The sequence below is a fragment of the Mastigoproctus giganteus genome, chromosome 12 (genome assembly GCF_048544385.1).
Source record: "Mastigoproctus giganteus isolate SK-2022 chromosome 12, ASM4854438v1, whole genome shotgun sequence".
NCBI lineage: Eukaryota > Metazoa > Arthropoda > Arachnida > Uropygi > Thelyphonidae > Mastigoproctus > Mastigoproctus giganteus.
Window position 1 is genome coordinate 41,572,355 of NC_143586.1, and position 24,112 is coordinate 41,596,466.

The following is a 24,112-nucleotide window of genomic DNA, read 5'->3' on the forward strand; positions in this document are numbered from 1 at the left end:
CATGCAGAACAGTGATTGGTGTATTAATAGCCCTGCTTGTCTTAGATGGTTTACTAGATAAGGGCAGAGCTGCAAAAATTGACCGAGCCCAGTCTGACATTGATGTCTTTGGGGGAAATGTAACTTCTGTTTGAGTACCAGTCATTGATACTCCTTGCATAGTACTGATTACTGCAGCTGGCTTTTGAACTACTTGAGCAAAAGTGGGTCGCGTGTTAAATTGAGCCTGTACCGATTTTTTGGCTTCTTGGTACATGTTTTGTTCAGCTTTGATCCGTTGAATGTTTTTTCCTTTTTACCAAAGAGGACAATCTCTGGAATAGGCAGTATGTGGGCCATTACAATTTGAGCACTTGTGCTGTTCTGATTTACATTCTGAATGAATGTGCTCGAGTGAACCACAATTAGCACAAGTGGCTAAACCTCTGCACACGTTTTGGTAATGCCCAAATTTTTGACATTTAAAACAGCAATGTTGGGTTAGGAATGTACAGTTTTATTTGACAATTGGGATACCCTGCTTTGATGGATGTTGGAGCTATCAAATGTTAATATGTTCTGTTTGTTTGTTTGTTTGTTATTTGGTTTTTAGGAGCATTAGCAACTAAGGCCATATTGCTCCGGGATATGCGGTGGTTATTCCCTGAATGACCTTTCCGCATCCTCCGTATTTGGTGGTGACGGGCTCGAACCCCGGTCTAATCAAGAAGCGTGTGTTACGCACTGCTGCTCCTTCCCACCTGGCTACGGAGGCGCCAATATGTTCTGAGTTGGAACTTGAGCATTGTCTCATTTGGTATATATGCACCTTACATGCACAATTCCTTGGTCTTGTAATTCATTTTTCAACTCTTCTTCTGAGAGATTTATGAAGTTCCACTCAGCTATCACATCCCTAGAGGTGTTTAGAATAGCATGAGGGAAAACAGTGATGGTAATCCTCCAAAGGACGTTAGTTTTTGGAGCTGTTGTGATTGCCGTTCGTCTGAGACGTCAACAAGCAGGTCGCCAGATCTAAGACACAGGGTTGTTTTTGGCGATCCTATTAGATTTTCTAGGTGTTTCTGTATTTTAAAAGGTGAGAGACTACCTAGAGACTGTTCTTGAGTAGAGTGCAATACAAGATGCATTGGAGCTCTTCTCTTAATAGTGTCAGTTTTTTGTCTTTTGGCACTGCATGAGTCATGAGTAGCCATGTTAGGATCCTTAGGTCCTGTAGGGGAGATCATTTTTCTCCTTTTAGCCCTGGAAAGATAACTTTTCTTTTACTGCAGTTGGCCCTACCACAGAGAGGCAGGAGCAGTGCCACAGGGGGTAACCAAGCAGCTGAGTTAGTTTGGCAAGTACTATTAAAGAAACAGAAAGGTGAGTTTCCTTTCTGGAACTCCACAGCCTAATTGTGCAAAAGTTACGTAATACAACTAAATAATGTAAAAACTATTTAAAACCAAAAGAAAACTATTCACTTTGCACACGCAGTATAGAGCTCACTTGGAACCGCTTGGCACCCGGAGCCTTTTGTAATTGGGTATCCAGCTTTCTCTCTAACCACTCCCAATATATGGCTCTACAGGGTGTCTCAAAAATATTGGTACAAACGTTTAGGGGAGCTAGGTAACATCTAAAGGAATGTGAATCACATAGGAACCCATAACCGGAAACGTCACGGGAAAATAGTAGCAGAGGCGCAAGAAGCAGAAATGACACAAGACAGTAATTAGTGGCAAACATTTATTTTACATAATATTAACAATGGAGTACGAGATGGATGCATTTCATGATGTTACAACAGATGCTCGAAGGTTCCACCATGAGACGTGATGCATGCGTGACACCGACGCAGCATGGATTAGCGGACACAGTCGAACACACCTGGAGTTTCTTTAACAGTAGCAGCAGCGCAGACGAGTCTCACCACGAGATCCATTTCCGTCTCCACAGGCAAATCATACATGATAGTTTTGAGGGCCCACCACAGAAATAAATCAAGGCTCGATAAATCAGGTGAGTGTGGGGGCCAGGCAATGGGTCCACCACGGCCAATCCGTTGACGCCCAACACACCTGTTCAAATGGTCACGAACACATCTTCCATAATGGGCAGGTGCCCCGTCACGTTGAAGCCAAATGTTACATCTCACATTTGCTGGAACATCGTCAAGTAACCCTGGTAGAACTTGTTCAAGAAAGATCCGATATTTAGCGGAGTTCATGCGGGATGGTAACAGGTATGGGCCGACTAAGCAATCACCGACCATACCTGCCCACACATTTATTGCGAAGCGATGTTGTGCCGCATGGGGGCGCACACTGCGTGGGTTGTTGTGAGCCCACACATGAGTATTGTGCTGATTGAAAAAAGCCTTCCCGAGTGAAATAAGCCTCATCCGTGAACAAAACATAGGCTGAAAAATTCAAGTATTGAACACTTTCTTGGAGAAACCACTGCGCAAAAGCCACACGTGCAGGATGATCTTGGGGGAGCAGTAACTGAACCCTTTGGAGATGAAAGGGGTGTAAGGAATCATCGTGCCAGACACGCTGCACACTGCAACGAGACACTCCTAAGGCAGAGGCAATGGCACGTGTGCTGGTAGTAGGATTATTCTGGATGGCATTCAACACACTTTCTTCCGTGGCGGGAGTTCGCATCGAACGTGGTCTGCCCGCACTACACCTGTTACCTCTAAATGATTCATAATTGCACAAATTTTGATGCACACGTGCAAACAAATGGTGGTCCGGTACATGTCTGTCTGGGAAGCGTTCTCCATAAATTCGTTGAGCGGCTCGTCCATTGCCCTCTGCTAATCCATACACTAGGTGCATGTCTGCCAGCTCACAGTTCGTATATATCGATGCATGCTCTTTGTGCGGCAACTACTGCTTGAATGAGTAAACCAGAAAATTTCCCTCTCGCGAACTGATGAACAGCGCCGTGTACCGACTTACGGTGACATTTCCAGTTATGGATTCCTATGCGATTCACATTCCTTTAGATGTTACCTATCTCCCCTAAATGTTTGTACCAATATTTTTGAGACACCCTGTATACATTTTAAATTAGAAGAAGCAGAAGCTATCCATTTGTTGGCAGCATATATGATTCCAGAAAACATATAAATATTTAAACAGTTTAAAATAGTTTTAATATTTTTAACTTTTACTGGATCAAATTTCATTAATCAAAATCTTTTTTTCATATTCTTTTACTAAGATGCTATATGTAAAGAGTTTTAGAGTCTAAAAAAGATTCTAAGAAACTTTAATTCCAAAACTGCACTTAACAGTTGGTTATGGAGAAGAACTGGCAGAGGAGAAAGTTTCAACACTAATGACAAATGCAGGTGATACCTCAGGAGCAACAGCATAAAGGCCCATCCCTTGATTCCAACAGTTAAGGATGTTAAGAATTAGGGCATCCAGGCATGTTATAACAGACTGTTTTCTCATTCCAAGGATGGGTATGTATTTGTTCTTTCACTGAAGATTTGGGCTGATAGGTAAGAAAACATACATTTTTCTAATAATTTGAGCCAGACTGAAAAGATTGAGATTGATCGATCATCAAATAGACTGATTGGCAAGTTTATTTTAGCACGGGAATTACTCAGACTTAAACTGAGGAGGAACAAACTTCTGCAAACATTCAAAATAATAAAGACATGGATATCGATGCAATTATAACTAATAATTTCAAGGGCATAAATTAGAAACTGTTCTGGTCTGCCTCAGAACTAGAGTAGTTAGCTAACTAATTTATTATTTAAATCAGTTCTTGCTTGAAGACATTAAATCTGTTAAGGCTTGGTATGTTAAAAAAGTTATTGCCCCATGATAAATCCATCGCTGCTTGGTGAGAAGAGAATCTAAGGATAAGGTCAACCCATTCCATTGGCTGCAGTGTATTAGAATGCTCATTTGGTGTGAGAAGCAGTTGAAAAGATTCTTTATCAAATATAACTATTTTTTTATCAAATAATATTCTTTAAAACAATATTCTAAAAGAATATTCTACTACCCTTTTATCAAATATAACTATTTATACCTTTAGCTGGGGATCCCGGAGTTAAAGGGTCTCCTATTCCAGTCCATAGAGCCGAATCTCTTCGTGTTGCATTATCAGGCAACCACCAGCTGTCAGGATATGGTTTCATTTTCAGTAAAGGAGGATTATGATGAAATGGATCAGGGAAGAGTATCAATCCAGCTGCTTTCACAGAATAAGCATTAAATGCCTGGAATAGCAGAATAAGTTTTCATAAAATTTTCTGCCAAATAGGATAAATAAATCTGCAAAATATTAGACTTCTCTCCATAGCTGAAATTTGGTCTTCATTAACTAACTTTCACTGATATTCTATATTGATAGTCATTAGTTAGGATATCTGTGCATATATTACGCTAAGGCCTGAAACTGACTATTGTCAAAATTAAACCCGCCATTCTCAACATTATCCAACACATGAGGATAAAGTTCAAAATAAAATGTTCAACAGACACATTTGAATGTTTCCTGGACAATCTCAACATCAGCTGAAATGAGATGGCTAAGGTCAAACAATTCCTTATATAAAATGACTATCTAATACCAAATAAAACTGCCTATATAATTTAGATTGTCAATAAAAAAGTTTTAACACCTAACAATATCAAATTGCTACATTTTACTTTAAGTAACACTGAAAACTATTAAATCCATAAGATTACTATAATTGGTGCAATTTTTCTTAGGTAAAAAAAAAATGGTTTGAATTACAAAACAATAACAGTGAGATATTTCAAGAGAAAAAATAAGATTATTTATTATTTCTAGATAAACTAGGTTCCTAAGAACCTTTGAAGCTTTTAATGATGCTACAAATTAACTAATTAATACACCAATACTATAATTAAAGCAGTACATTAATATAAGAAGTACTGCAAACTACAACAAATAAAATATCAAATTTCACAAACAAGAGCATACAATCACTTTGGGAAGCAGCCACATGGAATCCTGTGATATGTATGGCACCACTGCTGCCTTAAATCACATGAGGAACCCTCTCCTTCACTGCGTCAACCTATTGGCCAAAAACATACACTCACTATGAAAGAAAAACAAAACTTTAGGGGAAACCATAGTGCCCACTTCATTATGGAGCGGATGTCCCAGTGCAGGCAATAAACATAGAAAATAAGTCTTAAATATGGTTAACCCAATAACCAGGAAATAGCAGAATAAGTTTTGATAAAATTTTCTGCAAAATAGGATAATAAATCTGCAAAATATTAAAGTCTAAACACACACACAACAAAGACAAGTAACTTTCCATGTTGATTGAAACCAAATGACAAGTATATAGGGCACAACATGATATGTTACTATACAATAGTAGCTGTGAGCTGGGAAGCAATTTTGCTTCCTTTCTTAGTCATCTCCCACTTCATCCTCACCTCTTACATTCAGTGATTAGCCTTAATACGGGTTATGTGTCCTTTGTACAATGTGTATGTGTTTTAGGCTAATTTGGATTTTGTGTGGATGGTACTATACAAAATGCACTTTTTTACTATTAAAATGGGTAGTAAAACCTGGAATAATAGAATAATAATAGTTATTCCAGGTTTTATGGCCCATTTTAATAGTAAAATGATCATTAACAATGACCATTTTATTATTACAACATGTTATTGTTTTAATTTTTGCACATTTTATTTTATGATGAATAGACTTTTTCTTATTCTCATTATTTTATTAATTTATTTGGAAACTGAATAACAGAATAAACCTTGTTTATCATGCTGAAGCACGGATGACTCCTTGCTAAATAATGTAATTTGGACATTACTAGCAATGCTTAAGATATCATTTATACCATCAATTGAAAAAAATAATAATAATTAAAAGGTAACACTGCATTATTGAAGTTCAAAGGAGTTCACAAATAAAAATATAATATAATATAATATAATAATACAGACATTTAATTTAAAGACTATGATGATGTAAACCCAATCCTCTAGGCAGGATGTCTACCCACCTCACACAGAACTAAATATTCATAAAAGGTGTATATGGATTTCATTGTCTGTTACAACTCAATTTGCTGCAGATGCACGAAGATTCTAATCAATAGTGGATTTTAAAATCACATACATAGTCAATACGTGCATCACTCAAAAGAAGGTTATGTCACTCTTGCCAACATCATCATCATCAGCCATTTTCAATCCACTACAGGATGAAGGCCTCTCCAGCAACTTTCCGGTTCCTTCTATTTTGTGCAATGGCCATCCATTTACTACCCACAAACTCATGAATTTCATCTGTCCATCTCCATCGTTGTCTTCCAGGTTTTCTTCTAGATCCTCTTGGGTACCATTCTGTTATTTTCTTAGTCCATCTGTTATCCTGTCTTCGAGCTATGTGTCCTGCCCGAGACCATTTTAGTTCTTCAGTTTTGATAAGAATGTCTTTACTTGAGTTTGCTGCCTAATCCATGTGTTTCTCTTCTTATCTAACAGTCTGATTCCCAATATAATTCGTTCCATTCTTTGCTGTGTAGTTTTCAGCTTCTCTTCCATTCTTTTGGTGAGTGCCCAAGTTTCACTTCCATGTCATGGTGGGGAGTATACATTGGTTCATTATTTTATGTTTCAGACAAATTGGGATATATTTCCTGAATGCTATCCATCCAAAATTTATTCTTCTCTTGACTTCTAGCCATTTATCATTATCACAGCCAAAGACTTGTCCCAGATAAGTATATGATTCCATCTTTTCAATTACTGCTCCTTCAATCATTATATCCCTTTCTGTGGCACACTTGTTCATCATTACTTTTGTTTTAGTCATATTCATCTTTAGTCCAAAATCCTTACTAACTCTGCATAACTGACTAAGATTGTCCTCTAATTCTTTGGGATCATGGCTTATGACCACAATGTCATCTGCAAATCGTAAATGGTTTAGGTACTCTCCATTCACATTGACTCCTTTCTGCGACCAGTATAATCTTCTGAAAGCTTCCTGAAGGGCAGCTGTAAACAACTTCGGAGATATTGTGTCTCCTTGTCGAACTCCTTTCTCAATTTTAAATTTCCTACTGTCTTTGTCTAGTCTAATAAAGGAGGTAGCGTTCTCATATATTTTCTTCAAAATCATAACATATGTGGTATCTATGCCTTGATTTTCCAGTGCCCGAAACATTGTCTTATGCTGTATGGCGTCAAATGCCTTTTCATAATCCACAAATGCCAGGCATAAGTGTTTTATATTCATTTGCTTTCTCCATTAGCTGTGATATTACGTGAAGGTGATCCATAGTTGAGAATCCTGTCCTAAAGCCAGCTTGCTCTTTCAGTTGATTCTCATCAAGTATTCTTTCTAATCTGTTAGTAATAACCCTTGTGACCAACTTGTGAATGTGTGATAACAAGCTAATTGGTCTATAATTTCCAATTTCTGATTTATCTCCTTTCTTATACAGCAAAACTATGATTGCATTATTCCACTCCTTAGGCATCACACCTTTTCTAAGGGCGCCTCCGTAGCCAGGTGGGCAGGAGCAGCAGTGCGTAGCACACGCTTCTTGATTAGACCGGGATTCAAGCCTGTGCCCACCAAATACGGAGGATGCGGAAAGGTCAGGAAATGACCACCGCATATCCCCGAAGCAATATGGCCTTAGTTGCTAATGCTCCTAAAAACCAAATAACAAACAAACAAACAAACACCTTTTCTAATGCATTTTGTGAAGGGCCTTGCCAGTTTTTGTGTCATGTCTCTTCCTCACAATTTTAACAAATCTACAGTAACTTCATCTTCCACCAAGGCTTTCTGATTCTTCATTTTCTTCAACGAATTTTCTACCTCATCGGGTATGGCGTATGTGTTACTAATTTGCGATCCATCTTTCCCACTGATGGCATCATTCCTTTGCCCCTTGTATAATTCTCTATAGTAGTCTTCTGCTATTTGAATTATGCATTGTCTGCTATTTATAAATACACCTTCGCTATTCTTCAGTTTCAGTATCATTGGTCTTTCTGTATTACTGCTCATGGCTGCTGATTTAAGTCCTTTGTTTTCCCTTAATGCTTGTCCTACTTTTCTTGTGTTAAATCTTCTTATGTCCTCTCTGAGTCTCTTTCTAGTGGCTTTGCATAACTCAGTATACTCAATTTTCTCCTTGTCATCTTCGGTTCATGACAAGTGTTTCTTGACTAATTTTTTCTTCTTTGGATTTCTTTTTTACTTATAGGTTTCTTAGGCTTTATCACTTTCAGAAAGTTGTAATATTCCTCGTCAATATCTTGGTCCTGAGCAGTTTGCAGAAGCTCAAACTTGTTCTGAAGTTCCAGTACATACTGCTTTTTCTCCTCTTCTTTTATCTCAAAGACCTTCATATTATTTACTCGAGTCAGTTTTTTTCTTTCTTTTCTTACATCTATATCAAATGTGCATCTTACCATTCTGTGATCACTTCCAACATTCACCTTGTTCAGGATGGTAACATTCACGATATATCTTCTGTTAGTGAGGATGAAGTCGATTTCATTAGTTGTTAAACCATTTGGGCTCTTCCATGTCCACTTTCTGTTCACCCTTTTCTTGAAAAAAGTGTTCGTTAGTGACAATCCTTGAGATTCTGCAAATTCCACAAGTCTTTCACCTCTTTCACCAATTCTAAAATTTCCTATAGTTCCCCTTTCTGCACTGTTTTGTCTCTTTCCAACCTTAGCATTGAAGTCCCCCATAATGATAGTGTAGTGGGTTTTCTGCTCGTCTAGAAGACTCTAAATTTCTGTGTACATTTCTTCAACCTCTTCATCATCATGGCTTGATGTTGGTGCATAAATCATTATAACCTTGATGTACTTTTGAATTCCAAAATGTTGTTCTTTATATCTTTATGGACCAGAAAGCCAACTCCACCTTCGCTCCTTTCACTGTTTCCAGTGGTGTACAGCAGATTTTCACTTGATAAACTTATAAGTGATTAATTTCTTCTTCTTGTTTCAGCCAAACCGATGATATTCCAATTCACATTTTCTAATTCCTTTTCCAGCTCTAACAGCCTGTCTTCACCGATGAGTGATCTTATGTTGTAACAGGCCAAGTTCAGTTTCCGTGCATGGCAGCCTGGTCATACCCAGAGATTCTTGGCATCCTCTGCTTCCACTCTGATCCTCTTGCTGCCATAAGAGGGGGAGTGAAAACCGCTGGGGACTGAAGGCCATGTGTTTCATCGTGCTGTCATGTGCTGGAGGGTTTGGTCTTTTCCTCTTCATGCTGACCAGGCGTCTTGAAGAGAACCACTCTACACGTTCGTTGCAACCTAAGTGACATAACAAGGCTTACCATCGAGAAGGTGTGCATAAGTGGATTTTAGGGAGGCAGGCCAACCAGGCTTCTTCTAAATCTTCTGAAATAGAAAGATATTGGATCCATCAGTGTTTTAGACTGAGTGTCTGATAACACACAGAATGCCTGTTCCCCTCTAAGCTTCCCCTCCTCTAATAAAGGAGGTAGCATTCTCATATATTTTCTTCAACATAACATATATCTATGCTGCCAACAGTGGACTGCAATTTCAGATTGAGCAAAGTCAGCCCTAAAGGGGCTTACAATGGTTCTTCAGGCAATCTTCCAAGTGTTAAATAGTATCACCAATCTAGCCGACATCACAATTATGACAGAGGCATGCAGTAAATGACATTTTTTTTTTTTCATAACTATCTTTAAAGGGAGATACTGTTTGTAGTATCCTCCCTAATGTTTGTATGGTACTAATGTTACATGTTGCAAAATCCTGGCTATTCACTGTGACACTCCTGAATAGAAAGACATGCAGGTCACACTAACAAAGCAAACTGCCTAGATCCCAGGATAAAGGATGTGCATTGTTGTTATCCATGCTTGCTATCCATGGTCAGAAGCAATGACCAGTGATCTAAGGCTTGGTAAAGGAAACAGCATTTCTGGAGGCCAGTTCTAACTTTCTCTTTCATTTAATTCTGCAATGTAGTAGTAGCAGAGGTACTGATGTAAGAGAGCAAGCTTATGTAGCATCAGCCAAAAAAAAAAAAAACCATTTCACACACCCATTCCCTCTAAATGTTTGTCCAGTTCCTCCTTGAATTTATTTAAGTTATCAACTTCCACAAAAGATAGAAGTATGCTCCAGCAATCAACTACTCGCTGGCTAAAGGCAAATTTCCACACATTATTCTACAACTGTCTTTCCTCAATTTTAATTTATGCCCCCTCAGGTTCGTAATCTGAGCAAGAGGAAGAATCCCATCAGAATTAAGCCTCCTAAACCCATTCAAAGCCTTATACACCTCAATAGATCACCTTGCAGGTGTTTAGTCTCCAGATGCTGCAATTTGCAGAACTTTAGCCTTTCTTGGTAAGACCATCCCTTCGTTCCCCTCACCAATCTTGTTGCCCTTCTCTGTACTCGCTCAAGCAACTCTACATCATTCCTAAAATGAGGCCTCTAGATGTGTATGCAGTACTCAAGGCATGGCCTGACCATTGCCTTATATGCAGGGATAATCACCTCCTTATCCCTACTAGCAAAATTCCTGTATATCACTGACTAAACTCCATGGCCTGATCTGGCAGCCTGTCTGCACTGCTCAGAAAACTTCATATCTGAAAACACAATTACCCCATCTTTTTCATTCTCTACCACTCTGAGTGTAGTACCGTACAGTTGGTATGTTTCTCGGGGGTTACCTCTACCCATATGCAGTACTTAGCATCTGTCAATGTTAAACTTCAGTTGCCACTTCTCACCCCATCTGCCCAGCTTTTCTAGATCCTGTTGCAGTAGCACACTGCCATTACTGTCATTAACAAACCCTGCCAACCTTTGTATCATCTGCAAACTTGGACATTAAGCCTAATATACCTTCATCAATATCACTGATAAATATACAAAACAACAAAACCTGGGGACTCCATTAATAACATTAGCCCATGAGGAGCAGTGTCCACTGATTACCACTCTCTGTATCCACCTTAACCACCCTTTCATCCACTGTAGCAACTTACCCTTAATGTCATACTGCTCCAATTTGTACAACAGTCTTCCATGTGCAACAGTATCAAAAGCTTTCCTGAAATCCGAGTATATGATAACAAACTTATTTTTTGCATCCAGTTCTTTTGTGACCACATCATAGTATCCAATCAAACTGGTCAGACAAAACTTCCCCTTAACAAACCTATGCTGTGTCTGAATCATTACTGCAGCGTTGTCTAGATGATCCCGAAATGCTTTCTTAACCAGTGACTCCATTATTTTCCCTGGAACAGAAGTTAAACTAACTGGTCTGTAATTACTCGTGTCCCCTTTGATCCCCTTTTGTGAATTGTGGATTTGATTCCCCTTTGTGAATTGGTTCTAGGACCTGTTGTTTCTGATTTTCATAAACAACACTGATGAAGGTATAAAAATGTGAAGTCAAAATTTGCAGATGACATAAAGATTGGGAGAGTTGTTAATGATCAGTGCCAAGCAGCATTTTTTCAGGATGACTTGAACAGGCTTCAAGAATGGTCAGAAAAGTGGCAACTATGTTTTAATGCAGCAAAATGCAAGGTCTTACACTTGAGGAAGAACAACTCCAAAATAATTTGGGTTTGAATTAAAAATGGTAGAGGAAGAAAGGGATCTGGGAGTTATGATACAGACAGATGTGAAGTTTTTTCAGCAGTGTAAACAAGTGGGCAGGAAAGTCCATGGTGTCCTATCGATGATTTATTGAACAATGTCCTGTAGAGATAGGGAAGTCATAAGACTGCATTTGGAATACTGTGTTCAAGCATGGAGATATTATCTGAAAACAGGCATTGAGCTTCTTGAAAGCATCCAAAGATGGGCAATTTGTATGGTGCAAGGCGGCAAAAGGGAGACCTTATAAGAAAAGGCTTCGATTATATGGGCTACAAAACTTGGCAACCAGGCACCTTAGATGGGACCCAATTGAAGTTTATAAGGCTGTGAGAGGGGTTAGTAAATTGAATGAAGGTGGAATTTTCACTGTTATAAGGAATTTCCAAACCAGGTGCCATAAATTGAAATTACAGGGGAAAGGGTTTAGACTAGACTGTAGGAAGTTTTCTTTTAGACAGAGAGCTGTTGATTACAGGAACAAGTTACCTTTGTAGGTAGTTGAGGATAACAGTTTGAAGAAATTCAAAAGGCAACTGGATATCAAAAGTTACCTATGTGAGGAAGGAAGGGCATAATTTGTATTTTCTTAACTACTTTTTTGGCCAGTGCAGCAAAATCCTGTAGCTTCCTTGCACTATATGATAAATACTAATTAGCCATTATACAATTCAGAGTGAGATCAAATAGACTGTGCATGTGATTGTGTAATTTCAGGCAAATTTATGAAGGTTTATGTTAAATTATTTTATGCTTTTTATTAGCTTTTTTATGTTCATGATGCATTAATCTAATAACTAATTTATTAATAATAATAATAATAATAATAGTAACTACTTTACGATGAATGGGTTTATATTTTATTAAATGAATTATTATTATCATTAATAGTAAATTAAGTGTTGCATTAAGTATGCAGTCCTCAGAGGTAACTATGCTGAATAAAAAAGTTGATCAATTTCCAGACTCCTTCGTTCTATGCTACTTTCCAGACTGATTTTCAGGTTGCTTCAATCTAAGAAAAGACTAGCCTTTTTCAGTATTATTATTAATCCAAGTATCAATATAATACAGAAATATGTTTTTTCCCCTTTAATATTAAAAAAATTTGCTATTAAAAAAAACTTACAATTTCATCAGCAGAAAGAAGATATTGTTTTGCAATAAGAATCTTTCCAGTCAAATTAATCTTATAGTTTTCTTGAAGATCTTTCAACTCTTCTCTGTGACCATAATTGACAAATACTGGTTCTCCCTAAATCAAGATATTTTCATTCCTATTAGTGATTATAGGTATTGGATATAAATTAAGAACAAATCCTAAGCTAAAATATGTACTATACATCACTTTTTTTGAAGAAAAGTTGAGTACTACAATAAGCATTTATTCATTTAGATCTCTCTCTCAATATTGTAGTTAATTTGAATATGCTGAATTTAAACCTGAGCTTAAAAATTTTGTAATGCCCACTGTTTTCAAGAGGATTGGTTGCTGGTTTGGCATTTTATGGTACATTCACAATATATACAGTGCACCACTTGGAAAATGAGACTGGTGTTATGAGACAAGCACTGGTGATGTAATTTACTTGAAGTAAACATGAAATGAGAAAGTGATTGTTACTCAAGTACAGCAGTCAATGTCAGCAGAAATTGCCACTATTTCAGAACATAGTGTGAGCTGAACTGCATGTCTATCCTGTCTGTGTTGTGGAGGGACAAGGGAACAATGAGCAAATATTAAATTTTGTTTGACTGGGCAAAAGTGCCGCGGAAACATTTCAAATAAAAAAGCAAGTGTATATGGAGAGAATTGTCTGCCTTGTGCATGTGTGTTTGAGTGGCATAAATGTTTCACCCGTGGATCACTGGAAGATAACAAACATATGGGCCCAGAAAAAAATGGCTCAAGCACCAGAGTTGATTGAAAAGGTGTGGGAAATTATTACCAATGACTGATGTGCAATGCTCTGAATGATTTCAGAAGATCTGTCATTAACAATGAAACCATTCAACAAATAATAATCCAGGATTTGAAGAAAATGAAGGTCTATGCATGGTTTGTTGCACATTCATTAACAGATGGTCAACGACAGGCACAGTTGAACACTGCAGAGAACTCACTGAAAGCAAACCAAACTTCCTGAACTCAATCGTTATGGGTGATGAGACATGGTATTTTCAGTACAACCTTACAAAAAAGCTACAAAGTGTGGAGTGGAAGTCAGAAAACTTCCCAAAGCCAAATAGTTCAAGAAAGGTCAAAAATCAAACCACACTCATCACTTTCTACAATTGCAAGGGAATTGTGCAGAGTTAGTGCCAAATGGCCAAAGTGTTACTGCTGCCTATTAACAGATGTTTCGAAATGTTTGTTGAAGAGAATCCATCGTGTGCAGTCTCAGTATGGAGAAGATTGCAGCTGGTTCGTCTTGCACAACAACGCACGAAGCCAAAAGATTCTCATTGTTTGAGAGCTTTTGGCTAGGAAAAAAGTCTATGTACTGTTGTACCCACTGTATGAAACAGACTTAGCCCCATATGACTTTTTGTTCCCAAAGCTCGAGGCACCACTGAAAGGCTATTGTTTGATGATGTCAACACCATTCAGAGCTGTGACGAGAACATTCAACAGTATACCAGTCACGACTTTCCTCCAGTCATTCCAGTCACTTTGTGATCGCTGCATACAGTGTGTGGAAGTTACTTTTAATAAACCAAGGTTAGTTTACTCATACACGGGATCATTATTTTTTTCTAGCATCAGTCTTATTTTTCAACTGCCATTTTGTATAGGCCATGATGCACCAAGTCCAAGATTAATACTGATATTAATCACTCCCCAGGTAAAAAATTATATAAACCAAGGCAGTATTATATAGTTAATAAGTATAAAAATTAAAAAACAAGTAAATCTCAAAAAAAAAAAAAAAAAACACATCAGGTAAAGGAACTAAAGTTTATAAAATAACTTTTAAAAATGCAATTATTTAAATATATACAAATTTATCACTTCTAAAACTTGAAATATTTCAGATGCCTTGTCACAAAATCTGAACATACAAGGCTCAGTCAGATGGTTAAAAATACTAAAACATAAATGAAAGGCATTGATAGAATTGTGGCATTCAGTAGATGCTTGACTGTTAAAATGGTGTCACACTGATTGCATAGGAGGGTCATCATCCCTTAACAGAGAATGCATTAGATAACTGTTCTATGCAAAGTTGAGTTAGAACAACTTCCTCTTTGTGGCTCCTGGTAAAATAGCAACCCTGTCTATTGAAATAAGTATCTAAATCTCTGAGTAGCACTTTGAGACAAATTGCAAGTGGAAGACTGGCAGCCTTCCATTCGCAATTGGAAGACTGATGGGTGTCAAAGGTGTTCTCAATGTGGCTGAATAACAGATGTCCATATGGCATAGTTTTGTAGGGATTTAAGTTTGACAGCATACAATAGAGAAATCTGTTTCCGATGAAGTGATACAATGGTTAATTTTGTTTGACATACAGGCCCTGGACAAAGAAATGTTCAAAATGCTCCAGTAGCAATAGGAAACGTCTGATGATGGAGGGAATCCAGCCAGTAGAGCATGCTATGTCTAGCATACACACATAGCTGGCACCCACAATCTAGTTTAAATCACACAAGTGCACAATGGAGATGCTGTAAGGTGCATCAGTTGGCGCCCCAAGAAGTGGAGGATATTCAAGACTCGTGCACTTTTTATACAATTGACAGATATGTTATAGAAAGGTTGATTCTCTATCAAATACAAGTCCTAAAAATCTGATCTCAGGTGTTACGGGAATATCATTTGATGGTAAAAAGTGTAAGAATTTAAAACTGATTGAGGTATTCCCTTCTCTTGGCAAAATGACACACACACACACACACACACACACACACACATGAGAGAGAGAGAGAGAGATCTTACATGAATTTGAAAAGACCTATTGGATAAAAAGTTCTGAATAAAAATGGGAAGGTGACCTCTAAGACTATAAAGGTATTTTAAAATATTAAATCTCCAGGTGGTCTCATAAAATGAGAACACTTGTCCAACATGGACAAGTGTTCTCATTTTGCGAAAGCATCTGAGACAGATGTTTTCAATGTATGAGACAGAGTGGAGACTGTTAGAGATGGGTCATTAATTAACCTAACTGCCATCATTTGAATGGAATCTAGAAGCCTGAGAGGTTTTGGGCACTGCCCCAGATGTGGGGAATAATAATTCCATGGTAGGGTGGATTTGCGGTTTGTCCGGAGTAGATAGCTGTTTGGAAGAAAAGTAACACCGAGGACAAAGAGAAAATCCAGTTTTTTAGATGCAGAGGAAGCAATATTTGTGATATGCTTATGCCAAGAGAGATTAGAAGCAAGGGTAATCCCCAACAGAGATGTTATTAGAAATCAGAATGTCATCAAAAATAATTGATCTCAGACAAGCCATCCCAGGACCATACATCTTCAGGATCTTAAAGTGATGAACAAGTTGCAAGCAGTCCATGAAGTTGGGCCCCTCACATTTCCAGCGGTTGCAGCACATGGCAATCATGCCGGATTCCTAAGGTGTTAGTAAAAAAAATAAAATATTTTTATTTTTTTTTCCTTTTATAATTGACAACTGGAAGTTCTTTATCGAATGTCCAACAATAGTCAGCCAGCACATTTTGATTCCACCTTTCGTGGTAGCACTTTTGTATATCAGATATATTTTGATGAAACCTTTTCACCATGTTCACCACTGTCAGCACCAAGATGTGAGAGGAAAAAGCTAAACTAAAAACCAATTTGCAGGAATGTATCTTTGAGGACACAGTACAGCCAATATTTTAAATAGCATCCAGAATTTCTTTGACAATATCACTATGATTTTCTGCTATAAAACATTAGTATTAATAGTGGCAGTGATGCAATCATCAGTCAAAAAAAAAAAAAAGAAAAAAAAAAAACCTACCTACCTCATATATCCATTCCCTCTGATAATCCATCTAATGCTTCGTTAAATTTATTCTAACTATCCACTTCTATAAAATCAGATAAAAATTTATTCTAGCCAAAAGAACACCTGGTCCTACAACCATCATTTTCAATTTAAGTTTTTGTCCATTATGTGTGTTTTCTGAGAAAGAGTAAAGATACAGGTGTCAGGTCTGCAAGCACTGCAATTTACAGGACTGAAGTCTTTCATGGTATGAATACCTTTTGAGTTCTTGACTAATCTTGGTGCTCTTCTCGGTACCCATTCCACCACTTCTACTTCCTTCTTAAAATGAGGTTTCCAGACTTCTATGCAGTACTCAAGATGCAACCTAACCACTGCCTTATATACAATGGGATAATCAATTTCAGTTCTTTGCTGGCAGAAGTTTTGGATGCATTGCCCTAGATCCTATGTGGTTTTTTTTTTTTTTTTTTACCACAGAGAATAACTCCTCTCTCCACCCCTACCTGTATTGTATTTTCTGTCCTTTCTGTATACATTGTACTGACCACATTCAAATGTCACATCCCCTATGTCCAAGTGGCATCAAGTTTCCAATATATCTATGGTGCCGACATTCAATCACTTAACTAATACTTCCAAGTTCATCAAATTTATTTATTATACTCCTAGCATCAGTGTACAATTCATGTATATGTTACTTTTTTGCTCTTAGTATTATCCCTAACACATCCCATATATGCACATGTCCCAGGAGGATCCCCCTCCTCCCAAGCAGTCCCAGTAACTCCCAACTTGTTTTCTAGGCTGCTGCATGCCCCCAATAGAAGCAGTAAACACTGCATGAATCAATTTTAACTCTGTTTGCAGCTACTGTTAAACTATTAGTCTGTTATTCCCTACAAATAAGTAGTTTTTCAACCCAACTAACATTACCTCGATAGTATCAGCAAATATTCTTGCAATGCTTCTATTTAAATGTATTCCATCCTTGTAAAAACAGTTTCTGCTGGTAACAAACACAGACCGTGTTAAGAAAAATTCTACCCATGAGCCTTGCACTCTCTCCAGGGTCAAATTCATTGACAAAGCTCTTATCATGTTTGGGCAAACTTGCAGACACTGTCAAATTTAACCCTAACTAAACTTTTTATCAACACTGTCCTATATTTGTTAAGTAAATCTTCAGACTATTAGCAGCAATGTGGATAATATTATCATGTTTTTGTGTCCTTAAAAGATGATAACTGCTCTACAACAAAATCAACTTTTGCTCATGGAAGATGGTCCTGGTCCTATTCTAAATGTCCTTTTTGTACAATAATATTTCCTGTTTCTCTAAAAATAGAGATCTCTGGTGACAGAGGCAAAACCTTGTCATGGCACCTAATTCACATTGTATCTTAACATGCATATATATGCAGTAGTGAATCCAGCAGTGCTTATTTTAAGGTGGCACCTGTGGCAAGTAACTCACTTGTGCACCCCTAGCACTAGGCCTATAGGGAGGATACGGCTGTGTTGTCTTCTGATATATGATCACGGGCTTCAGCAGAACAGCAAAGTGCTTGATGGGTACCTCATTTACTAACATGGCTACAAACTAACACTACATACAAAATTGCCCTTTGTATGTGGCTATGAGCAAATTATGTTAGCTGAAAATGCAACAATTTCATATTGTTGAGGCAGTTCACCAAAAGCTGCCAAAGTACTGCACCACACATCTTAAATAAAAAGTACTGCTCCAAGTACTCTTCTCCACACTGGAGAAATGTATTTTATTTAAAGTTAACGCAAGATACATTTTCTGCAAACCTAGTTTGGCTGTGGCTATTTACTAAACTGAAACTATTTCTCTTCCATCATGCAGTATGACAGATGAAATTTGAGGTTACGTGAACATTGTGGCGAGATCCAATCTTTCTTACATTTCGAGGGTACAGCTCTAAAACAGTGTTTGCAGGCTGGCTGCTAGTTAGTACACCGGACTGAACCTATTCGGAGGCTTCTGGATCAGCTAGTGTATAATCTTGCTATCTCTACCTCTGCCAGATAGTGACTGGAGGCAGTCCGAGTAGTGTGTATGCAGGGGACATTGTTCAGGCCACGTTATGTCAAGGATCTGGGTATATTCTTACCATGTGTACGCCACATCCAAAAATTTCATACATCATGTCCCCCTCCCACTTTTTCTTACTATTGAATACACCATGAATTGTCAAACTAATAGAGTAAGCTTATCTGCGAAAAGATCTATACCTCCCAAACACTTCCTAGTTCGTTTCAAAAATATATGTGGTCTGAATTCTAATCTCAACGATGTCCATTTCCACTTGCAGTCTGCAAACCCCATGTACTTTTTCTGACAGAATCACAATTATCGGTTGATTCACCTACTGCTCATCTCAGTTGCCCAAACTATTCGCTGTATGATTCCTTTCGCCCCAAAGGTGGTACTTGTGCACACATCCGTTCCGACATTCCCTGTCAGAGACTTGGTAATTTGGAATCTCCTCTTTTCGATCTTCTCTGGCATAAAATCTCTCTCTACCTCATTCTGTCAAATTCATCTGTTGTCTCTACCGTTCTCCCAACTCCACTAATCACTTGGAGCTCTTTGACTTCCTCTCTTTGCAACTTGACTTTCTCCAGTCCAACTTCCCTAACAGTTAAGTAATTTTCCTTGGTGATTTTAATGTTCACAACTCCAGCTGGCTTCCGTTTTCTAGTCACACTGACCCTGCTGGTCAAGATGCTGAGGCTTTTGCAATTACTAATGACCTTGCACAGATTGTTCATTTACCTACAAGAATACGAGACAATCCTAACCATACAGCCAATACGCTTGATCTTTTTCTCACAAACAACCCTTTTAAGAACATGGTCAAAGTGAGTGGTCTTTTAGGCACCTCAGATTACAACTTAGTGATTGTCTCTTCTCCAATGGAGCCTTTATTTCATAGCTATTCCCAACCTCATATTGTTTGGCATTACAAGAATGCAAAATGGGATGACCTGCGAGATTTCTTTTCTTCTTTTCCTTGGTCGGATTACTGTTTCAAAACTTCTGATGTCAATGTTTGCTCAGATTGTGTCAGTGAAATTATTCTTGTAGGAATGGAATCCTTTATCCCACACTCCACTTTAAAATCTTGTCCTTTATCTAAACCTTGGTTTTCCAATAAATGTGCTAAGGCTGTTCAAGAGAAGAACATTACATATCGTAATTGGCTTGTTTCCAATTCTTCACTTTCATTTTCTGCCTACACCAAAGCTCGCAACAATTGTAAAGCAGTTATTAATCAGTCCAAAGTAGATTTTGAAGAGGCTAAGAGTAGAAAACTTGCTTCTTGCCCTAATGGTAGCTGAGAATTCTGGTCTCTTGCCAAAGCTATTGGCCGCAACTTTTGCCCATCTCTGCTCCCACCTCTGTCAAAACCAGATGGTTCTGTTGTCACTTCAGCCAAGGATAAAGCTGACATGCTAGCATCCCATTTTTCTTCCAACTCATGCATTAATGAACTTGGTAAAACACTTCCCACCATTCCCAACATGCTCCATTCAATGCCTCCTGTGGTCTTCCGTCAAAAGAATGTCAGAAGTATTTTGATGAATCTTGATGCTAAGAAAGCTCCAGGTCCAGATGGTATTTCTCTGCTTGTTCTCAAAACCTGTGCTGTGCTCCTGAACTTACTCCTATTCTTTGCCGCCTTTTTTCACTTTCTTATTCCAAAGGTGTTTTTCCTTCTGCTTGGAAATTTGCTCATATCCAGCCAGTTCGTAAAAAGGGCGACAAATCTCTCCCATCCAATTATCGTTCCATTGCAATTACTTATATTCTTTCTAAAGTAATGGAAAAATCAATTAACCGTCAACTCTTAAACTACCTAGAAACCTTCCGTCTGATTAACAATCGCCAGCATAGATTCCGTCAGTGTCGATCTACTGGTGATATTCTGGAGTATGTTACCCATTTATGGACAAATCCAATGGAAAAGTTCGGTGAAACACAAGCAGTTGCTCTTGACATCTCAAAAACTTTCGATCATGTTTGGCATAAAGGTCTTCTAAACAAGCTTCCATCTTATGGTTTGCTAACTGTTTTTTGTAACTGCTTATCCAGTTTTCTCTCAGATCGCTCATTGAGGGTGATGGTAGATGGCTCTCTGTCCTATAACTTCTCCACTAATGCTGGTGTCCCCCAAGGTTCAGTTCTTTCCCCCACTCTTTTCCTCTTGTATATTAATGACCTTCTTCCATTGACTGGAAATCCTATCCATAGTTTTGCCGATGATAGCACATTGCATTCCACTTTCCATTTTGAGAAACCTTGCCCTGCTCAATCAGTTTCAACTTCTCAAATATCTGCTACCAATTCCTTAAATGCCGATCTCCAGGTAATTCTCCAGTGGGGCAAAGACAACTTAGTTGATTTCAATCCTTCTAAAACTCAGTCTTGTCTTATATCTCGCAAAAAGGATTCTTCATTATTACATCATTATCTTCAGTGACACTATTAGTACATCATTATCTTTGGTGACACTCCGATTTCTAGGCAAGATGATATATCTCTTTTGGGGGTTACCCTGACTTCTAATCTCTCTTGGCACAAGCACATTACAAATATTGCTTCCTCCGCATCTAAAAAACTTGGTTTTCTGTTTCGCTCTCGGCGTTACTTTTCTTCCAAACAGCTGTTCACTCTGTAAAAATCGCAAATCTGCCCTACCATGGAATATTGTTCCCACATCCGGGGAATTTCCCCAAACTTCTCTCAGGCTTCTAGATTCCATTCAGAAGAGGGCAGTTAGGTTAATTAATGACTCCTCTCTAACAGTCTCTCCACTCTCTGTCTCATAGATATACTGTTTCTGCTGCGTGCCTTTTCTACAGATACTTCCATGGGCACTGTTCTTTTGAATTGGCTTCTATAATTCCTGCTCTCTCTTTCAAAAGTCCGAACATGTGCCACCACCAGCCAACATCCATTTCCTATCCAACTTCAAACTCACAGAACCAACTTTTCATCTTCCTCGTTTATTCATTCAACTGCCGTTTTCTGGAACAATCTTCCTTCATACGTATTTCCTGAAAATTACAGTCTACAGAAGTTCAAGTCTAACGACACCAAATATCTTCTTTTTTTATGGCTTTTCGGCAAGCATATCATTTGTCCCTCTGTTAACTTTTAAGATTCATTTGTTGTCAGGATCCGTCTTCTCAAACTCACCATTGCTGATGCAATTTCATGAAATGCCATTGCCATCTCTCTGGTGATGAAGCGTCTAGGCTACTCATTTGGTTCATCTTGAGCTTCATCAGCATTTTCTACTTTCATTATCGCTGCCTGCAAATCAATAAGTTCTTAGTTAGATAATTCATTCTCTTCTTCCTCTATTAACTCCTCCACATCTTTGTCAAGACCCTCCAACTGAAGTCGCTCTGCAACCATTACAATCTTATCTGTAACCTATTCATATGATTTGTCTTTTTCAATCCCTTCGAAGCCTTTTCCGTGCCATGAGCATATTTTCTTCCATGCACCATTTAAACAACTTTTAGTAATTTCCACCCAGGCCTTATTAGTGTTTAAGATGGCATGGTAAATATTTGAAAGATTTTCAAAAGTCTCTTAATGTAAACTTTTTCTCACCGTCTACTGAGACAATGCCTGAGAAAATGTTGTGCATAAATAGTATGCTTTTAAATTCGAAATAACACCCTGATCACTAGGTTAGATGAGTGAAGTTATGTTTGGCAGTAGAAATATGACTCTCATGTTCAAATTGAAATCATCTAGATGCGTAGGATGTCCAGGAGCATTATCTAATAGAAGTAAAATCTTGAAAGGAACATTGTTGTCTTTACAATATTTTTCAACCTCGGGAATGAAGCAGCATTTAAACCAATCCTCAAAGAGAGATACTGTTATCCATGCTCTCTGGTTTGATCGGAAATGCACAGGTAGGATGGCTTTGTTGATGCCCTTAAATGCACAAGGATTTCCAGAATGGTACACAAGCAGTTGTATTAATCTGTAATCTCCCGCTGCATTAGTTCTCCCCCCCCCGGCACCTCCATGGCCAGGTGGGAAGGAGCAGCAGTGCGTAGCACACGCTTCTTGATTAGACCGGGGTTCGAGCCCGTCACCACCAAATACGGAGGATGCGGAAAGGTCAGGGAATGACCACCGCATATTCCCGGAGCAATATGGCCTTAGTTGCTAATGCTCTTAAAAAAAAAAAAACCAAATAACAATAACAAGCATTAGCCCCAAGCAAGAGTCCTAAAACCAAATAACAAACAGATTTCAAGGTTTCTTTTGAAGCCTCGAAACCTGTTTGTTATTTGGATTTTAGGAGCATTAGCAACTAAGGCCATATTGCTCCGCCTTGAAACCTGACATTGTTCTTGCCTATTTGGCAATGTATGTTCAGCCTGGCATTTTTTCCCAATACAAAGCAGTCTCGTCAACGTTAAAAATTTGCTGCATTGAATAGCCGCCTTAGCATTAGTAGAGGCATACGATGCAAGAAAGCAAGCTTATGCAGCATCAGCCAAAAAAAAAAAAAAAAAAAAAATCCTTCATCAATAATTTTTCCAACATATCACAAAATTTCTCTGCAGCTGCCGAATTGACACTGGTGACTTCACCACGTATTTTAATGTTTTGGAAACCAGCACGATGCTTGAACCTATTAAACCGCCCGTTGCTTGCCACGAACTTGGGTTGGGGCTCACTGTACTTATCCTTAATATCTTCATAAACACTTCTTGCTTTTTCTTGAATGACCATTGAACTCAGGGGCACTTGATTCTGAATCTGATTTTCCATCCATATTATTAATAGCTGTTCCTTCTTCGATATAGCACCTGAACACTGTTTTATGATCACTGCTGATCTTAAGTGTGTTGATCATTTGACATGTTCTTTTATACACACACTGTTCTTTAAAATAGTATTCACTGTTGAAGCTGCAAGACCTAATTCCCTTGCAGTAGATGACAAATGTTGTCCTGCTTCGCACTTCCTAATCATTTTCATCTTCATTTCTAAATCAATTTTGTTTTGTTTCCTGGCACTGCCAGCACTTACACTTTCCATTGGTCCCTTTCCCTTCATCATTGTAATATGTAAATAGGAATGAAGAGCAGTTTCTGAAAATTTGTTTTTTATATGATTGAAGATTTCAGTGAACGGGAACTAATTTCAACCATAATACCATAACGTAAAAACCCACAGAACTGCAGTTATCGGTATTATCGCAAATGCAATAAGATCAAGTTTACTATCCGTTTATAATAGATTGCGCTAACAGAAAAGCCCAATAAACCGGAAAGTGCAAATTGTTTTTGTTTTTTGGTCGTGACCTCCAGAAATATGCTTTAGAAAAATATCATGAAGGCATTCAAAATTGATTCTTATAACGGAACATACGATAACAATGAAAGTGTAGTGCAATTTCCATTATAAAAATGACCTT

The 24,112-nt window shown here is 38.1% G+C and overlaps 1 protein-coding gene across 1 annotated transcript in view; it reads right to left on the minus strand.

The window, feature by feature from the left end:
- LOC150076946 (N-acetylated-alpha-linked acidic dipeptidase 2-like) overlaps positions 1-24,112 on the minus strand; it is a 120,966-nt gene that overhangs the window by 69,487 nt on the left and 27,367 nt on the right. Inside the window, exons 3-4 of the mRNA XM_090386268.1 lie at positions 12,801-12,926; positions 4,048-4,237 (exon numbers count right to left, since the gene is read on the minus strand). Coding sequence (XP_090242394.1) covers positions 4,048-4,237; positions 12,801-12,926 — 316 coding nt within the window. The remainder of the gene's footprint in view (positions 1-4,047; positions 4,238-12,800; positions 12,927-24,112) is intronic.